The following is an 18,692-nucleotide window of genomic DNA, read 5'->3' on the forward strand; positions in this document are numbered from 1 at the left end:
ACTCCATGGCCTGAGTGGACCCTGCAGTCTGAGTGGACCCTGTGCTCTGAGTAGACCCTGTGGTCTGAGTGGACTCTGTGGCCTGAGTGGACCCTGTGCTCTGAGGGGACCCTGTGGCCTGAGTGGACCCTGTGGTCTGGGGGACTCTGTGGCCTGAGTGGGCCCTGTGATCAGAGTGGATTCTGCAGTCTGAGTGGACTCTGTGGCCTGAGTGAACCCTGTGGTCTGAGGGACTCTGTGGCCTGAGTGGACCCTGTGGCCTAAGTGAACCCTGTGGTCTGAGAAGACTCTGTGATCTGAGTGGGCTCTGTGGCCTGAGTGGACCCTGTTGTCTGAGTGGACCCTGTGGTCTGAGTGGACTCCGTGGCCTGAGTGGACTCTGTCTTCTGAACGGGTTCAGTGGCCTGAGTGGACCTTGCCTTGTGAGTAGACTCGGTGACCTGAGTGGGCTCCATCCATCTGGGCTCGGGCTTGCCCTCAGGAGTTCTGGTCAGCCCACAGGACTGACACAGACTGGAGCAGCAGGTAGCCGCTTGTGCTCGAGTGTAATCAGAGGTGAAATCAGGTGGCCTGCGCTGAAAGAACTTTCTTCATCCACAAGGCAGGGTTTCCCGAGTAGCAGGATCTGAAGCGACAACAGGCACGAGGAGAGGTGAGAAGTCAGGAAAGCAGCTGGAAGATGAGTCTGGGGCAGGTCCTAGCGGGGACTCGGTGGAGTCCGAGCTGGCTCTCATCGCGACCCGGCAGGTCCGACGCGCCTTCCGGGGCCAGGTCGTTGGGGTGGCCATGGGCACGGGTGCAGCGCGTGTGGATGCCTGCTCGCCCGGCCACAGCCTCAGTCCCACAATATCCGTCCCCAGGCAGCAGTCCGTGCGTCAGGGCTCCGAGGCCGCGCTCTCCCAGACCCGTGTGCTGGCGGGCCGGGGCGGCGGAGAGGGACGACGTCGCCGGCTTCACGGTGACGAAGACCAGGCCTCTCCTCCAGGGAACAGGCCAGGCGGCAGGTCCGCGTGCTCTGGGGCCGACGGAGCCACCGGGGCCCGGCGACGGGGAGGAGAGGCGCCCGGCCCCCCACCGCCTCCCCACACTAGACCCCAGGAAGTGCCCGAGCCCCAACTGCCGTGGGTGCGCGCGGGAAGGCGGGTGGGGGTGCTTCACCGGCCAGCGGGAGGCGGGACTCGCCGGCGCCCCGCCCCCACCGGCGCCCCGCCCCCGCCGGCGCCTCGCCCCCCGCCGGCGCCCCCGCCCCGCCCCGCCCCGTCCCGCCCACGTCACGTCTCCCTCGCGCGCCTGCGCGGCCCGCCGCCGGCCCAGCTCCCGCCGCTGGCGCATCCCCTGCCCGCGCCGCCGGCGCCCCCTGTGCGTCCGCCCGCCAGCCCGCCAGCCCGCCAGCCCGCCAGCCCGCCAGCCCGCCTCGGCCCGCTCCGGCTCCCCTCGCGGCGGCGGCCATGCGGCTGCGGAGACCCGGCCCGCAGGCCGCCACCTCCTCGGCCGCGGCCGCCTCCTCCAGCGCGGGGGCCGGCGACGCGCGGCGGCTGGCGCCCCCGGGGCGGAACCCCTTCGTGCACGAGCTGCGCTTCAGCGCCCTGCAGAAGGCCCAGGTGGGTGCCGCGGTCCTCGGCCGGCGCCGGGGCTGCAGCGGAGAAGAGCAAGGGCTGCGGTCCGGGCGGGGGGCCCGGCGGCGCGCGCGGCCCAACCCGGCCCGGACCCCGCGGCCCTCTCCACGGCCGCCCACCTCACGGGCCCAGGCCCCTTCAGCCCGCCCTCCGTTACCACATCCCGGGGCCCCGCCCCTCTCATTCTGGTCCTTGGGTCCCGCGCACCCCGAGATCCCGCCGCCCGCACGCCGGGTCCCCGCGCTGGGAGCCCCCGCTGCTCTCATCCTGGTCCCCGGGTCCCCCACGCCCCGAGTCCCCGCCGCCCGCACCCGGAGTCCGACCCCGCACCCCGCCCTCCGCCGCCTGCATCCTGGGTCCCCGCTGCTCTCATTCTGGTCCCCAGGTCCCTGCACCCCGGATCCCTGCCGCTCTCATCCTGGTTCCCGGTCCCCGCACCCGGTGTCCCCGCCGTCTGCACCTGGGGTCCATCATCCGCTCTGCCAGTGCAGGCCTCGCGCGCTCCCTGGGGTGGCCCGAGCGGGCTTCCCCTTTGCGGCGGGGCAGCGTCACTAGGGAGGCTGGCGTGGGAGAATCTGCATGGTGCTTTGAGTCGGTACCGGCACAGCGGGTCGTCAAGGCTGCGTAGGGTCCCCTGAGCCAACCGAGCGGTGAGGCTTCCTTCCCACATTCACGTTTGCAGATCGGTGAGGCTTCCTTCCCACATTCACGTTTGCAGATCGGTTTCTGGGTTGTGTGCCCCATCCTGGCTCTAACGCCAGCGTCCCTGGGGATTTGTGTGTCGCCAGATCGTTTTCCTGAGCTCTGGGTGCTAACATGACACTGAACAGTGCGCTTTGCTTAGATGTTTTATTTGTGAGTGGTTCTGAGAGAGGCCAATGTGCCATGTCAAGGGAGCCAGCCAGAGGAAGCAGCATCGCCTGACATCTGTCCCTCTTTCTCCCACGTGTTTCCAGCCTGTGGAATATATATATTTTTTAAGTGTGTTGAGTTTCAGAGCTGACATTCCTGTAGTATCTAGTTGCTGCTTGTGTTTGCATTTCTGAGAGGTTGCCCACAAAGGGGTCTTTCTTTTGATTCCAAAATAACACTTAGGAGCAAGCCCCCTTCTGGACCTTCCCAGTTCGTGGGGAGTATATTTCCAACTGTAAGAACACTTCTTCTTTTGAGGAGATTGGGGTTTTTTTAGATGTGTAATTAATCTAAAATAATGGTATAATGAAAAGCTCTTGAAATCCAGTTAAGCTGGTCAGTCTCCCAGACACCTGGTTTTCCTTCTGGGTGGTGGTCATCATCTGAGCGAAGGGACATGGCAGACAGAAGAGAGAATGGAGAGGGCAGCACCCCTCCTGGTGGTCTTTGGACACAGAAGGGCCAGCTTGTCCCGGGTAGCCTTCAGGGCCATGCCCTCCATGTCTCTGTGTGTCTGGAGCCAGACACCAGAGTAGCTGGTAGTATTACCCCTTGCTGCCCCCGGCACCTCTGCCTCTTTTCTCCTCTGGCTGCTGCATTCATTCACTCACTGTGTGTTACCTGCCAGGTGCTGTGCCTGGTGCAGGAGGGGTTAAGACCATCACTTCCTCAGTGCTCCTGAACCTGCCCACTCCTCTTCACCCCTCATACCCCGCCTCCCCTAGCCCAGGCAGTCCAGCCTGAGTTGTAGTGACCCTATAGGACAGAGAAGAACTGCCCCATAGGGTTTCCAAGGAGTGGCTGTGGACTCGAACTGCCAACCATTTGGTTAGCAGTCGTGGCTCTTAACCACTGTGCCACCGGGGCTCCAACAAGTTCCCAAGAGATGCTGATGTTGCTGGTTAGGGACTAATTCTGAGAAGCCCCAGTAGGGCAGTGGTTCTCAAAATTGATTATACGTTAGAATCACTTGGGGATTTGTTAACATGTAGATTCTGATTCAGTATGTCTGTGGTGGAAATGCACATTCTCAGCGAGAGTTGGAAGCCCTGGTCCAGCCACCAGCTTCTCTCCTGTGGCCCCGTAAGCCTCTCTCCTTCTTTCCGCTGTGCTGCTGCTTAACCCCCCACCCCCGCCCCAGGGTACCCTTTCTCATGGTTTCTGAGGCCCTTCCTTGCCCTGTCACCCACACCCTTGCGCCTAGCTCCTGCTGCCCAAGGGCCATCCTCTGTCAGACATTCCGTGGATGCTCATCCACCCTCCTGCCCTCTGCCCTTCGCCACCTCTGCTGCTCCGTCCTGGAAGAAGAGCCTCCCTCCCTGGAGGTCCAGGTAGCATGGTAGTGTGGGTGCACAGCAGCCCAGGCTGTCCTGCCTACATGTGTGGCCTGCTGCCTGGCGGAGCCCTTGGCAGAGATTCAGCTCAGGGTTGCTGAGTGAGCAAATGAACCCGGGAGGCTGGCTCTCAGAGCAGCCTCAGAAATCCCCAACTCCGGCCAGCTTTCTGCCCCTGTAAGCTCTGGATGGAAGCTATTCCCACGTCCTCTCTGGCAGGGGGTCCCTGAGAGGTTCTGCCATGCTGCTGAAAGTGGGAGGTTCTCAAAATTGGAGATAAATGAAGCTTCTCTCCCACCAGCTGTTTGTCAGCGAGCCTGGCTACAAGGCCCATATCCTGGTTTTACATGTTCCCCTCCCCTGTATAGGAGTTCCTGGGTGGCACAGACAGTTAGGTAGAGGGCCACTAACTGAGAGATTGGTGGTTTGAACCCACCCAGAGGCTCGTAAAAAGTAAGGCTTTGTGATCTGCTTCCAAAAGGTCACAGCCATGAAAACCCTATGGAGCACAGTTCTACACTACATTGTCAAGAGTCAGAATCAACTCCATGGTGATTGGTGTTGTTTCTCCCCCATATACCTTAGTTGGCATTCAGAAAAAGAACTGGTGTGCTGAGCTATTTGAGCCTCCTAGAGAGAGGGAGATACTTTGTGTGTGCATTGTTGCAGTGTTCCCTGTTGGCCGATATCTGAGTAATCCTGTAAGTAATTGTAACTTAGTAGTTACTGCCCAGGTGGCCCCAGTCTGAGGCAGGTCATGTCACTTGTCAACTCTCGGAGTTCAGCCCTGCAGTAAGCATTTTGCTTACCGCGAAACAGTGCTTTGCGAACCTTTTACCTTTATACTATGTATCATCCTAAAGACTCCATGGAGTGAAGTAGCCTGTATTTCAAGCAAAAAAAACCTGACCCCAAATAAATAAATGAATCCAGCAATTCCCTGCGAGTGCACAGCCGCCACCTGTCTGTCAGTGGAGGCATGAGTGTTGCTATGATGCTGAACAGGTTTCAGGTGGGGGGGCTTCTAGGCTAAGATGGACTGGAAAGAAAGGCTTGGTGATCTACTTCTGCAACTCAGCCAGTGAAAACCTCATGGATCGCAACGGCCCAATCCACAACCAATCACCGGGATGGTGCTGTCCAGAAACTCGGCCTAAGCACTGAGCTGTAATGAGCAGGTGGGTTGCCTGCACTGACTTGTTCAGGTTTGCTCCTGGCGGGGGGGGGGGGGCTACTGTTTGGGGTGGATGGACTGTGTCCGAGGATTAACGAGGTGTCACCTACCTCTTTCAGCCAGCCCATCTGTTATTTAACTACAGATTCAGTAAGGAGCTTATGACTCTCAGTGGACAGGAAAACAACAGATTAAGAGGTGAAAAGAGCTCTTGAAGCCGTGGGTGTGGGGGTCTCTAAAATGTACTATTTTACCCCCCGCCCCGCCCCCGACTAAAGAAAGAATACACATTTAAGAACATAAGCTTGACTAGTACAATATTGGATCCTGGTGCCTTCTGGTAAAGGTTTTTCTAGTCACATGTTAGTGTGTTGCTGTTGTAGATGGGAAGTGATTTTGTATCACTCAGGGTTTTAAAAAGTACTTCACGTTGAAGTTGATGGATGTGAACGCATCCTGACTTTTAGCTCTGAATTCCCACTGAGCCACCACATTTCCCGTTTCTGAATCTCTGCTGCTCTGAGCCAGTCCATTCAGATTTACTTCCTGGAAAGCAGCATTGCTTCCTGTATGCCTTGGCGCTGGTCCTCGGAGCAGTGGCGTGGATTCAGGGGTCCAGGTAGAGGAGGGTGCTGAGCCCACTGTTGTCCTGGTCTCCTCCACCAGACCCTCAGCCTAGTCCACAGAGAGGATTACTGATGAGGGCCGAATCCGGAGTCAGAGTCCACCCTAAGCTGGGAAGGAGACACTGCCCTCCCTTCATATCTGTGCAGTGGCCCTGTATGGGATCTAATGACTCAAAAGTAGACAGCCTCGTCTTCCCAAATTCTTATTCCTAATGCCAGGGTTATGATGACAGAGAAGCAGCAGGACGTATCTGGTCTCAGCCTTGATCCTGAGTTGTTTGCAGCTGTTGAGTCAGCCCCCAAATCATGGTGACCCCATGCACAAGGCAACAAAATGTTGCCGAGTCCTGCACCATCCCGGTGATTGGTTGTGGATTGGGCCGTTGTGATCCATTTGGTTTTCATTGGCTGAGTTGCAGAAGTAGATCTCCAAGCCTTTCTTTCTAGTCCACCTTAGCCTAGAAGCCCCCCACCTGAAACCTGTTCAGCATCATAGCAACACTCATGCCTCCACTGACAGATGGGTGGTGGCTGTGCACTGGCAGGGAATTGACAGGGAATTGAACCTGAGTCTCCTGCGTGGAAGGCAAATAATTTTACCATTGAACCACCACTGCCCCCTAATCTTGCGATAGACATGGCCGTTTCTGAACAGGGAATTCCACCTCCTGCAAACCACCAGAGTGCCTTGCGCTTCCCCCAGCCACATGCATGGATGGGTAGTAAACTCTCCACTGCCCTCAAGGCCCCCATTACCGCCTCCCCCCCTCTCCCCAGAACACAGGGACGGTGGTTTTCCTCATTCTTCCCAGGCCTACCAGGGCCCTGCCACAATTCCCGGATTCTGTTCCTCCCCACCCTGCCACCCTCGCCTACTCCTGCTGCCCCATTGGGGCAGCTTGGGAAAGGCTGTACAGACTTAATGATGAACAGCTCTTTATCCAGCCCCTTCTGTGACCCAAGTGCTCTGCCCGGGATGGGGGCTAGAAATATGGGGGACGAGGGTCCTGACCCCTGATGCTGGTGTTCTGGGAGGCCGTCGGTAATGAAGATACAGCTGCAGCACTGGGGGCAGGAGCCCTCCAGTGGAACCTGGCAGGGAGACCATGTGTCCCACAGGGAAGGTGGAGAAGGCTGGGACTGCAGCAGAGTCCAGCCCCTCCCTGCACACCCTGGCCAGAGGGCTTCAGGCAGGAGCCAGTGCCCCATCCCCCCTCCACAAGATGCCTGGGAGAGAGCCCCCACGCAGTTGACTTGCCAGCCAGCTGGCGCCGTCTCCGTGGGCTGCATGGATGGCATAGTGCAGATTCATGGGTATTTCCCCAATGTCTTACCATCTGGCCCCACTCAGCCTCAACCCTGGGAGGTGGGCCAGCAGGAGCCAGGTGTCATGTTCCCCAGGTCAAAGATAAGGAGACTGAGGCCCAGACATGATGCTGGACTCCGGGTCCTCCAGGGCAGGTGGGGCTGGCTCAGTGTGGACATTCTACTCGGCGTCTCAGGGCACCAGGGCCCTCGGGAAACTGGGCTTTCTCTTCTGAACCTTCAAGACAGCTTTCCTGTAATACTACGCTAATTTTTGGGTGAATGTGTAAAACTTCATTGTGACTGACGTTAAAGAATGGGAAGCGGGAGACTCAAGGTTGAAGAAGACTTTAACTCATTTTTATACTCTTCTGTCCTAAAATTTGAGTTTTTAACATGAGTGTGTATATAGTTTGGAAACCCTGATGGTGTAGTAGTTAAGAGCTACAGCTGCTAACGAAAAGGTGAGCAGTTCAAATCCACCAGGCGCTCCTTGGAAACACAACGGGGCAGTTCTACTCTGTCACTAGGAGTCGAAATCGACATGACAGCAGCGGGTTTTTTTGGTTTGGTGTGTAGTTTTGTTTTACAGCTTTTTAAGTTTCATAGTACTGGGCAAAGCACAGTCAGTCCTAGTGAGCCGCCTACAATTGTGGTAGAAAACATGTCTTCAGCTGACACTGACTCCTAGGAATTACATTCTTAAAAATGCTAACCATCCTTACACCACGGTTAACGTTCTGTCTTTGGAGCTGGTGCTGGTTGCCGTTGAGCTGGCTCTAGTTCACGGTGACCTTCCGTGTAACAGAATGAGTGGCCGCCTGGTCCTGCGCCATCTTCGTCATCGTCGATACGTTTGAGTCCATCGTTGTGGCTCGTGTGTCAGTCCACCTCAGTGAGGGTTTCCCTTGTTTTCGCTGACCCTCTACTTTACCAAACAGTATGTCCTTTTCTAATGATTGGTGTTTCCTGAGGATATGTCCAAAGTAAGCAAATGGAAGCCTTGTTATCCTAGCTTCTAAGGAGGAATCTGGTTGTATTTCTTCTAAGAAATTAGAAAGAGTAGTTTTCCGTTATATTGTCAACAGTGATCTTGCATTGATTGTTAAAGCCTCAGTTGCGAGGTCTGAGGCTTACCCAGCACCCTGTCACCAGTCTTAGTGAAGGTCATGGGCTTCCGTCACACATGTGACCGAGCTCCGTGCTGTGCACATGTCCCCTCCCTGCCCCCTACCACACATTTCCATTTTATAGACGACAGAACACTAAGCTTCGAGAGTTGACGTCACTTGTCGCATCACAGGGTGCAGAACGCTAGGGGAGCACGTATGTTTACAGACTTAACACCTGTCCCGGACCCTTGCCTGGGTTGGCCTCCACACTGCTCAGAGGTTGGCAGGACTTGCCTCTCTCTCCTGTGGACCTGGGACCGCGTTGGCCCCTGGCCTGCGCTGGTCCCTGCCCAGTTTCCAGGCGGCAGAACTCGCTGCCGGGAGCAGCAGGCCCGTTTTCAGTGCTCGGAGGACTCGGTGTTACTACGTCCAAGGGAAGAGCGGTCAGGTGGTCTCTTGTATTTCCCCCTTTTACCTTACCAGTTGCCGCGGGGTCAGCTCCTACTCGCGGCAACCCCGTGTATGTCAGAGTAGACCTGCGTTCCGTAGGGTTCTCAATGGCTGATGGTTCACAAATAGATCCCCAGGCCTGCCTTCCTAGGTACCTCTGGGTGGACTTGAAATCCAACCTTCTTCCCCACCCCCTTTTTTTGCAGCGGTATTTTTTACCAAAGTTCCCTTTTTAGGCCCCTTGGTTTAAACCGTGAGTCACGTTTTCTCGCTACAGGGCGTCTGGTGAGTTGGTCAGCCTGCACCTGCATCCTGCCCGTGAAGGGCAGAGGTGACCAATGCTGTGCTGACACACGAACGAATGTGAGTGGGCTTGCAACAAGCTGCAGAGCCGCGTGCTGAGCCCCCGCGCCTCCCACTGACACTGTGGGCCCGCCATGGTTGGTTCATCACGAGCCCTGAGTTGCTGCTGACCCTCTGACTTCATAGCCAGGCCTGAGGCACGCCCGAGGCCACCTGGGTCACACTGAACTTTTGAACTCTTCTTGAGCATCGGAAAACTCCTGAGCATGGTAAACTCATTTCCACCCTGACTTCCATTTTCTTTAGTGAGAAATGGCCTGAGGACCTGTTTTCAGAATACTTGCTGGTTGCCAACTCTCCCCTGATGTCCCTGTCCCTGTATGGACTGTAGTCTAGAAAACGTCAACTCGGTGCCAGTTTTCGTTTTCTTGGCTCCTTTTCATTTAAATATTTTCTGCCTCCCATGGACATAACTGTAGTTTCTGCAACTGAGTTATCTATTTCTCATTTTAAAAAATCAGAGGTTTTGTCCCTGAAACGGTTAGCCACATAAAAAGCCCCTCAGTGGGGCAGGCACTGGAATTGCCCTCCTTCACTTGCTGGGCCACTGGTCCCTGCCCGCTCTCCCGTCAGTACGCGGGGGACTCCCCTGGAGCTGGTCTGGGCATGGAGACCACAGGGGTGAAGAAGGCCACTGGCAGGTCCCTTTCATGGTTTGTATCCGAGGAGGTGCCCTGGGTTCACCAGCAGCTTGGTTGCCCCAAAACCATCTGTATTTCACAAAGCCACGTCCCCGGCGCCACCTTGACTAGAATCCCAGGAGGAGCCTTCCCAATGGCTTTGCCCCATCATTTTTTCTGTCCTGTCCATCCAGGACAAAAGTGCCACCCTTCCCAGAGTGGCCAGATGCAACAGCCACTCCACACCGAGTCCTCAAGGGTATGCTAGGTGCCCTCGCCATTCCCAAGCTAGTGTTTCTGACATTTCAAGTTTTCCTTAAGCCTTTAGTCTAGTTGCACCATGTAGATTTGTGAATTACTTTGTAAAGGAGCCAGAGGAAAAAGCCTAATGCTTGATGTGGGTTCGGAAATACCATTACATTTTAAATGCGATCCCAGCATTTGTCCTTCTAAAGCAAAGCAAAACTCACATTGCAACTTCAGATGCTACTTTCTGCTGCATTATAAATGATTAGAGCGTTCCTTGGCCGTTTAAACCACGTTCTGGAATCGTGAGCTTGCGTGTTTTCAAAGTTGTGGAATGCTGCTATTAAACTTGAACCTGGGAGCCAGGCTCCCCCAGCTTCCTGTCATGCTCAGAGTGTTTCCTCTGGTGCTGGCACTGGGGACCCTCCAGTGGTACCATGACAGATAGCAGTGTCTCAGTGGAGCTGCTTGTCCCACCACCGTCTTGCAGCTGTGTGAGTGTGGAGGGACATGCAGGGTGGTGGGAGGCTGCTGCCTGCGGGCGTGGCCTTTTCCCAGAAGGATTTTTCTCTTGAAAGTTATATTCCCACTGGAGAGCCAGAAGAATGATTTTTTTTTTTCCTAAAAAGTTATTTGCCACATGAGCACTTTTTAAAAAAAAACCAAAACAACATCCTTCACAGTTTATAATATTTCAGACCCTTAGATGAGGACGTGGAGCTGGGCTCTGCTGTGTCACTGAGGCCCAGGAGAGGACCCCACCTTGCCACTGCACAGGCCCCGAGCACCCTCAGAAGTGACCTCAGTGTCTCCTGACGGCGGGTGGGGCATGTTTTGAATCAGGCACTGAGTGTCACACCCCTGGATGGGTGGAGTTTTTATCTAGGAATCCATTTATTTTCCCAAGCTGCCTCCAAGGAGGGGTGATGTACCCCCATACAGAGCAAACTGTGGAACCCTGCCTTTTGTTGCAGTAGGTCTTCAATCAGCCATAGGAAGAACTTACCCTGTGAGTCTTTATCATGGTGTCCTTGCAAGATCCCACGGGTTCCTCAGGCTGGGTGCATCCTACACTGGACCCCTTGTCTCCCTTCCCCTCCACACCTGCTCTGCTCATTCTGCTGGTCAGTCGCCCCACCCACCACCCAGCGCCCGCGGAGAGTGGATAAGTCTATGTGGAAAGGAGGAAGCCCTCTTCTTCCCCACCCTACCATGATCAGGGCCACTTTTGCCTCCTGCCCATTTCCCCCCTCCCCATCAGCCTCTGCCCAGGTGAGGGGATCCCCCAGCTTCCCACCTGCCTAGGTGAAGGGGTCTCGTTGCTGGTCCCTGCCCAGGTGAAGGGGTCTCCTTGCTGGTCCCTGCCCAGGTGGAGGGGTCTCCTAGCTGGTCCCTGCCCAGGTCAGGTGGTCTCCTAGCTGGTCACTACCCAGGTGAAGGGATTTCCTAGCTGGCCCCTGTTCAGGTGAAGGGGACTTCTTGCTGGTCCCTGCCCAGGTGAAGAGGTCTCGTAGGTAGCTCCTGCCCATGTGAAGGGGTCTCCTAGTTGGCTCCTGCCCAGGTGAAGGAGTCTCCTAGCTGGTCGCTGCCCATGTGAAGGGGTCTCCTAGCTGGTCCCTGCCCAGGCGAAGGGGTTTCCTAGCTGGCCCCTGTTCAGGTGAAGGGGTCTTCTTGCTGGTCCCTGCCCAGGTGAAGGGGTCTCGTAGGTGGCTTCTGCCCAGGTAAAGGGGTCTCCTAGATGGCTCCTGCCCACGTGAAGGGGCCTTCTAGCTGCCCTCTGCTCCATCTCATCATCCTACTTTGTCTCCAGCTGCACCTGTGCCATCTTTCTAAGAAACTTGTCCGTTGGTCCCCACACATCCTCACTGCTCTCAGGAGTGGCCACACTCACTAGGAGTCACACTACATCAGGCCTCTGCCTCCTCTCCATTCCAGGCCCGCCCTGAGGATCTGCACCAGGTCTGGGGGCCAGACCAGCCGTTGCCCTGGGCCTTGTCCCACAAATGCTGCTGGTGGGCCAGGGGCTTCTTTGGGGTGTCATCAGGATGTGCCTGGGGGACTCCCCATAGCTGGGAGGTACAGGATATTGATAGGGGGGAGACTCCCACGGCTGGGGAGGGCATGGTGTCTGAGGGAACTCCTGCAGCTCAGGGTGCAGGGTGTGTTCTAACCCAAGGCCGTGTTGACTTTCCCAGATATTCCCTAAGCAAACGAAAGCTGTTGGGAGTGCCACAGATCTCAAATTTCAGGATTCTTTTTCTCAGATCATATAGTAATGTCCTAAGATAAGGAGCTTCCTTGTGACAGGGAGCAGGGTGGGTCTGTCTTCTGCCCCTGTGCTCTGAGCTAGGACGGGGGGCAGCCTGTGGGGAGATGGGGTTCCTGAGGTGGGTGGGGCAGCTGCAGTTGGGGGTGGCAGGCAGTCAGGGGCCGAGGGGTAGGACCCTTGCCTCTCAGGCCTGTTCGTGTGCACAGGTGGGTCTTTATTGCTGGAATCATCAGTGTTCTGCTTTCAGAATCACTGTTGGCATCTCCGTGAGGCCACTACCTGGTCCACCTCATTGTAATGCACCCACGCCCCCGTCTTCCTTCCCAGCTTTCTTGCCTTTGGAGCCCCTTAGCACCATGTGCTCAGCACCTGCCAGGTGTAATTCCTGGACTCTGTGCCCCCCCCCCAGTGTAAGGCACGCCATTGCTTTATGTGACACCAACGAGCCACCATGTCACCCATTATACCTTGTCTCGCCATTGGTGGTACCCACAGAGTTAAGACGTGAACAAGTGTGCCCACTAGGGTCAGTGACACATGCTCTTTGACTTGCTTTGTCATCTCTGGCCCCTCTGGAATGAGAGCCCCCAAGGGCAGGGAGCCCCACTCTGCCCTGTGCCCCTTGCCTGGCACAGAGCCTGGAGCTCAGGAACCATCTGCTACATGAACAAACTAGTCAGTACCTTTTCTGCCAGCTGGTGCCCACAATAGCTCCTCTTCATGAAGCATATGACGCCCTCTCATGTAGACGTCCCTGAGGGGCCTCGGTGGCACTGTCAGTATTTTGATCCTGTGCTGTCTTTTGATGTCCCTTGGCCGGCCGATGTGGGTGAGGACCACTTCTTGCCAGGCCTGTGTATAGCAGTGAAACAGAAGCGGGTACCCCTCTGGGGCCTCCACCTGGCTTCCTCACCCCCTCAGGCTGGAACGTTCCCAAGGATGAACACGGTGCCTCTTGGGATGGCCCTCATGCCACCAGGCTGATTTGGGGTGGGCCCTGCACTCCCATCAGGCTACGGCCCCACCTGTGTGTCTCCATCTGCTTGTGGGCACGAGGCCTCCAGAGTCCTTCCCTGCAGATGAGACCTCAGATCTTCAAAAGCTCCCTTCCGGCACAGAAATGTAATTACAGGTTGTCATGGCTCCACAGGTGCGTGGGTTCCGGAAATGGGTCAAGTGTAAGCGAGTTCCTGGAAGCCTTTAGCTAAGGGTTTTGAGGCCATCTCTGCCTTGGAGTGGAGCCTGGTTCACAGGGTGGAATTTGTCCAGCCCTGACAGCTTGCACTCTCAGCGTCTGTTCGCTGCCTCTCTCCACGCTCCGTTCTCTCCCTGAGCACCTGCCACGAGCCGGGCCTGGTAGGGGCTGAGCGCCCAGCAGCACGTGGGGCAGCCATACAAGGGCCTTGGGTCTGTGTCTGATGTGATGTCGATTTCACATCTGGGGGCTGCAGGGAGCCCAGGGACAGAGCTGTGGTCAGAGGCTGGAGGACCCTGACAGCCCCAGGGAGCCAAAGCGCTGCTCCATCCCTTCCCATGGGAGGGGGCTTGGCAGTTAAGGCGGAGGAGTAAGGGAAGCCAGGGGAGCTTGTGAGATGGCAGCTGGGACCAACCAGGGGACCCAGAGAGGCAACTCCAGATGCACCGGCCTGCCAACGAGTGGCCACCCCAAAGCAGGGATCAGAGCATCAGTGTTCTATTTTCAGAGTCAGGATGTTGAGGGGTGACTCCCACAGCTGGGGTGGGGGGCAGGGTGTTGGGGAGGGGGCTCTAACCGAAAGCCGTGTTGACTTTCTGCTCCTTAAGTGCAACCCCTCCTGTCTCAGGGCCTTTGCACTTGCTGTTCGTTCTGTGTGTGGAAGTCCCTCACTTACACCCTCCCATCCTCAGCCTTGAACTTCCTTCTTTGCTTAAGTACCACCAGTCACTGTAGAGGCTTTTCTGGACTCTCCTGGAGAAAGGTGTCCCCCTACCACCCACCCCTGCACTCACCATAACTGGCCCACCATCTACTCATCTGCATACCTGCGCCACAGGTGCACCAGCTGTGGGGCACAGGCCCTGACTGTCACCCCATACTCACCACACATGGTCAGCTCTCTGCTCATCTGCATACCTGCTCCTCCACAGGTGCACCAGCAGTGGGCATGCAGGTCCTGACTGTCACCCCATACTCACCACACCTGGTCAGCTCTCTGCTTATCTGCATACCTGCTCCTCCACAGGTGCACCAGCAGTTGGCATGCAGGTCCTGGCTGTCACCCTGCACCTGGAACAGTGCCTATACCTCACAGGTACTCGGTAAACATTGGCCGAGTGCATAAAAACTTATATTCTATTTTTTTATTAGTTGCTGTCCAGCCGACTCTGACTCATGGCAACCCTGTATATAAGGGGAACGTTGTCCAGTCCTGTGCCGTCTTCATGATTGTTGTTGTGGTTGTGCTGACCCTCTACCAAACAGGAAGTCCTTTTCTAAGAAGCAGTCATCTTTTTAAACAGCAGTATTTTCAATTAAAAAAAGCTTTCCTTCAGTTATTTAATCACCGCACCAACGTTTGAGCACTGGGCTGTTTGCAGCCACCATGCTCTGTGCTGGAGTAACAGATGTGAATGAGTCTGGCCTGGCCTCAGGGGCCCCACAGTCTAATGGGGAGACCTGTGTCGAGACAACAGTCACCAATTAATGTGGGAGTAGGGGCAGGGGCACACTGGGGTAAACTCAGCAGGCTGCAAGGAGGAGGGACCAGTGCAATTGAGGGGTGCCCAGGGGACAGGCATGTTGCCAAGTCTGGGGGTGTCTGGGAATCCACATTGACCTCCATGAAGACTTCAGCAAACTGTGTCTGTCCTAAGCCGCCTGCAGGAGCTCCTGACCTAGAATGCAGGGGTGGGTGGGTTCCAGGGCTCGTTACCCTGAGGTGTTGAGACTGTGTATTCAGGTGATAGGAAATAAGAAAGGTGTCTTTCTGTGTGGAAGGTCCTCTCTAGCCCCTCCTTGGCTGTGTGCCCTCAGGCTGATGAGCCGTATGGCCGCTCCAAGCTCTGTAAGGGGTCGATGACAGGTCTGTGATGGGGCACTGTGAGTTTGAAGATAAAGGCGAGTCGGGACGCGGGCGCAGCACGCCACCTGGCCGCGGTGTTGCAGTGGCAGCTGGGTGTCTTCCTGCCCTGTCCTGCCCTGGGCTGCCTGTGCAGACCATTCAGGTGAGCAGGGGGCACCCCTGAAGTTGTCCTCCGTCCCCGCCCCTGGTGGCATTAGCAAGGACACTACCCTGCCAACGCGTGTCAGTGGGCCGTGGAATGCACTTTGCGTGAAATGGGCAGAAATTTCAGCAGCAGTGTAGAGCTGCCTCAGCCTCAGCCTGGGGCAGTGTAGAGCCCAGCCGGCTGTGATGGACGCGTAATGAGAACAGGAGACAACGCTGTACTCCTACCACGGAGACCTGGGCTGCTTGTTATAGCAGCACAGCACAGCACAGTCTGCCCTGACTGATACATCTGTGTCATGAGGCCTTTGTTTGCCAAGGCAGGCCCTGGGTAGTGCAAACGGTTAACACTCTCGGCTGAAAGGTTGGAGGTTTCAGTCTATGCGGGGGTACCTTGGAAGAAAGTCTTGGCAATCTACTTCCAAAAAGCCATCCATTCAAAACCCTTTGGAACACAGTTCTACTCTGATACACATGGGATCACCATGAGTCAGAATCAACTCGGCGGCAGCTAGTTTGGTTCTTTTGGTTTGGTTTGTTTGCCAAGAGGCAGGTGTGAGGGCTTGACTACCTGGGAACAGAGGAGGAAGAGCAGGCTTTGTTGTCCAGGTGAGGAGAGGCTTGGGTCAGGGGCTGATGGTCACCCGCCCACCAGGCACAGGCCCCCTTCTATAGGGAGTCCATCTCTGCCACCCAGACTGCCGTGGTGTGACCCTACTTGGGAAGCTCCCCTGCGCTCTCTGACCCCGTCTGCCGGAAGCTAGCTTCGGTGGGCGAGACAGGAAGCCTGGTTGATGGCCCCATGGCAGAGCCAAGCGAGATGCAGGGCCCCCGGCTCTGCCCTTTCCTGAGCGCCTCCAAACCGACAGTGCCCCTCACTCATTTTTCATTTGTGTCACACAGATACAGACTCCCCCGATGCCACGTGCTGCTCTGTGCACCTCTCTGAGCATCTATGCCTTCTAAACCTTCAGCCACTTCTGAGGAAGCCTGAGGAAGCGTATGGTTGGAGGCTGTGAAGGTTGGGGGTCCAGGCTCAGTGGTTGGGGTACTGTCCTCCTACTGCAGGAGGTTGGGGTGCTGTGTGTTGATGCCTGTGAGGGGTCATTTCCTGGGGGTGGTTCACACAGTGACAGAGCACGCTGGTTTGTGTTTTCCTGTCCTCGGGACACGCAGCTGGAAGTTCCCTGATTGCAATTTCCACATTTACTTGTGAGCGTGGCTTCCAGTTTTCAAGGCCCGTGAGCGTTTCTCTGTGTTACTGGCATTCATACCAATTTCCTACAAAAGCCTGGCTGTGTGTTTGTATATTTTTTATTCTGAGTTATTTTGTGGCATATTGGGTGCATTGCTCTGTGCTGCTTGAGGCTGTGTGGATGGGAGAGCAAGGACATGGGGCCCCAAGCCAGCCCAGCCATCAGTGCTTTTCGTCTTGGGCAAATCTTCTCCTTGTCCCCAATGCTTCCTCTGTACTGTGAGGGGATGGGCTGACATGGAGGGCCTCTAGGGCCACTCTGCTGGAACCTTCTGGAAGTTGGCTGAAAGGGGGAGGCAAAGAAAGACGGCCTGGTTTGGTGTTGTTGATTTCCCTCTTAGGGTTCCCATAGTGGCAGGACATCGTGATTTAGAGCTGCTGTCTTAGTCATGGAAACCCTGGTGGCGTAGTGATTAAGTGCTATGGCTACTAACCAAGAGGTTGGCAGTTCAAATCCACCAGGCGCTCCTTGGAAACTCTATGGGGCAGTTCTATTCTGTCCTATAGGGTTGCTATGAATTGGAATCGACTCGACAGCAGCGGGTTTGGTTTTGGTTTGGTCTTAGTCATCTAGTGCTGCCATAACAGAAATACAAGTGGATGGCTTAACAAAGACAAATTTATTTCCTCACAGCCTAGTAGGCTAAAAGTCCAAATTCAGGGTGTCAGCTCCAGGGGAAGGCTTTCTCTCTCTGTCTCTCTGTCGGCTCTAGAGGAAGGTCTTTCTCCTCAATCTTCCCCTGGTCAAGGAGCTTCTCAGGTGCAGGGACCCTGGGTCCAAAGGATGCGCTCTGCTTCTGGTGCTGCTTTCTTGGTGCTATGAGGTCCCCAACTCTCTGCTTGCTTCCCTTTCCTTTTATCTCTTGAGAGATAAAAGGTGGTACAGGCCACACCCCAGGGAAACTCCCTTTACCTTGGATCAGGGAGGTGACCTTAGTAAGGGTGTTACAATCCCATCTAATCCTCTCAACATAAAATTACAATCACAAAATGGAGGACAACCACACGATACTGGGAATCATGGCCTAACCAAGTTGACACATATTTTTGGGGGGACATAATTCAATCCATGACAGCTGCCTTACGCCAGAGTGATTCTGGCCCAGTGAAGGGCTGCATACAAGTTCCTTCTGCATGTTCATTGCTTCCTGGTAAAACACCTGGGGATGGGCCTCTCCCCTGAGCATGCTGACAGTGGTGAGCAGAGCTGTCTAGGAGAATGCTCTGCATAGCACGCAGGGACGGATTGGTGAGCTCAGAGCGAGTTCCTAGAAGATGCTTCCACTTCGCAGGCCAGGAGCATCCAGATTGGGTGGCAAATGCTAAGACTTCTGTGGGAGCTCTTGAGTAGAGATGACAGCGATGGTGGGGAAGTTGGGGCTGGTTGAGGATATTGGAAAAGAAAAATAAGCTCAGTTTTAGAAAAGCTATATTTAATTTTAGATTTGAGTGGGAGAGCTAAAAAGAAATAGCTTATATATAGCAGTAGGCACAGGCTTTAGAAAGAAAGTAATTCCGGAGTTGGGACATAGATCATCCTGATACTCATCGAGGTGGATACAAAGCTTAAGAAGATGATATAGTTGAAACCCAAGGTCTAAAGGAGTCCCCGGATGGTACAAACGGTTCACACGCTCAGCTGCTAACCAAAAGGTTGGACGTTTGGTTCCACCCAGAGGCACTCAGAAGAAAGGTCTGGCAGTCTACTGCTGAAAAATTAGCCATTGAAAACCTTATGAAACACAGTTTTACCCCGACACACGTGGGCTCGCCATGAGTTGGATTAACTCAGCAGCACCTGGTAAGGTCGGAGGCAGTCAACGTTCACACATTTTGAGAAAAAGACAGCTCACTATAAATTCGGACAAAGGATTGATATCAATGGCAAGTCCCGGAAAAAGAAGCGCAAACAGCCAATAAACATAAAATGCTTTCCATTTCACATTTATAACTGCAAATTAAAATGATTATTCATATATAATATATAGTCATAATCTCTATGTCCATCAGATAGATAAACATCTAAAGACTTTGCCAGCCCGAGCATTGTGCAGCACGTGGAGAAATGGAACACTCAGGGACTGAAGGTGCAGGTGGTGATATTTGGCTTCTGAGTCTGACTGCTGAGAGCACAGGGAAGTTGAGCTGGTCAAAATTACCTGAGCCAACGATTCTTTTTTTTTTTTTTTTTTTTTTTCAGTTGT

General features: G+C 55.1%; 1 protein-coding gene across 1 annotated transcript in view; it reads left to right on the forward strand.

Annotated features, from left to right (window-relative positions):
- Nucleotides 1-1,309: 1,309 nt before the first annotated feature.
- Nucleotides 1,310-18,692, forward strand: part of LPCAT1 (lysophosphatidylcholine acyltransferase 1) — a 92,428-nt gene continuing 75,045 nt past the window's right edge. Inside the window, exon 1 of the mRNA XM_049861060.1 lies at nt 1,310-1,601. Within this exon, the coding sequence (XP_049717017.1) occupies nt 1,449-1,601 (153 nt within the window). The 5' untranslated portion in view covers nt 1,310-1,448. The remainder of the gene's footprint in view (nt 1,602-18,692) is intronic.

This window comes from Elephas maximus, chromosome 2, assembly GCF_024166365.1.
Source record: "Elephas maximus indicus isolate mEleMax1 chromosome 2, mEleMax1 primary haplotype, whole genome shotgun sequence".
Lineage (NCBI taxonomy): Eukaryota > Metazoa > Chordata > Mammalia > Proboscidea > Elephantidae > Elephas > Elephas maximus.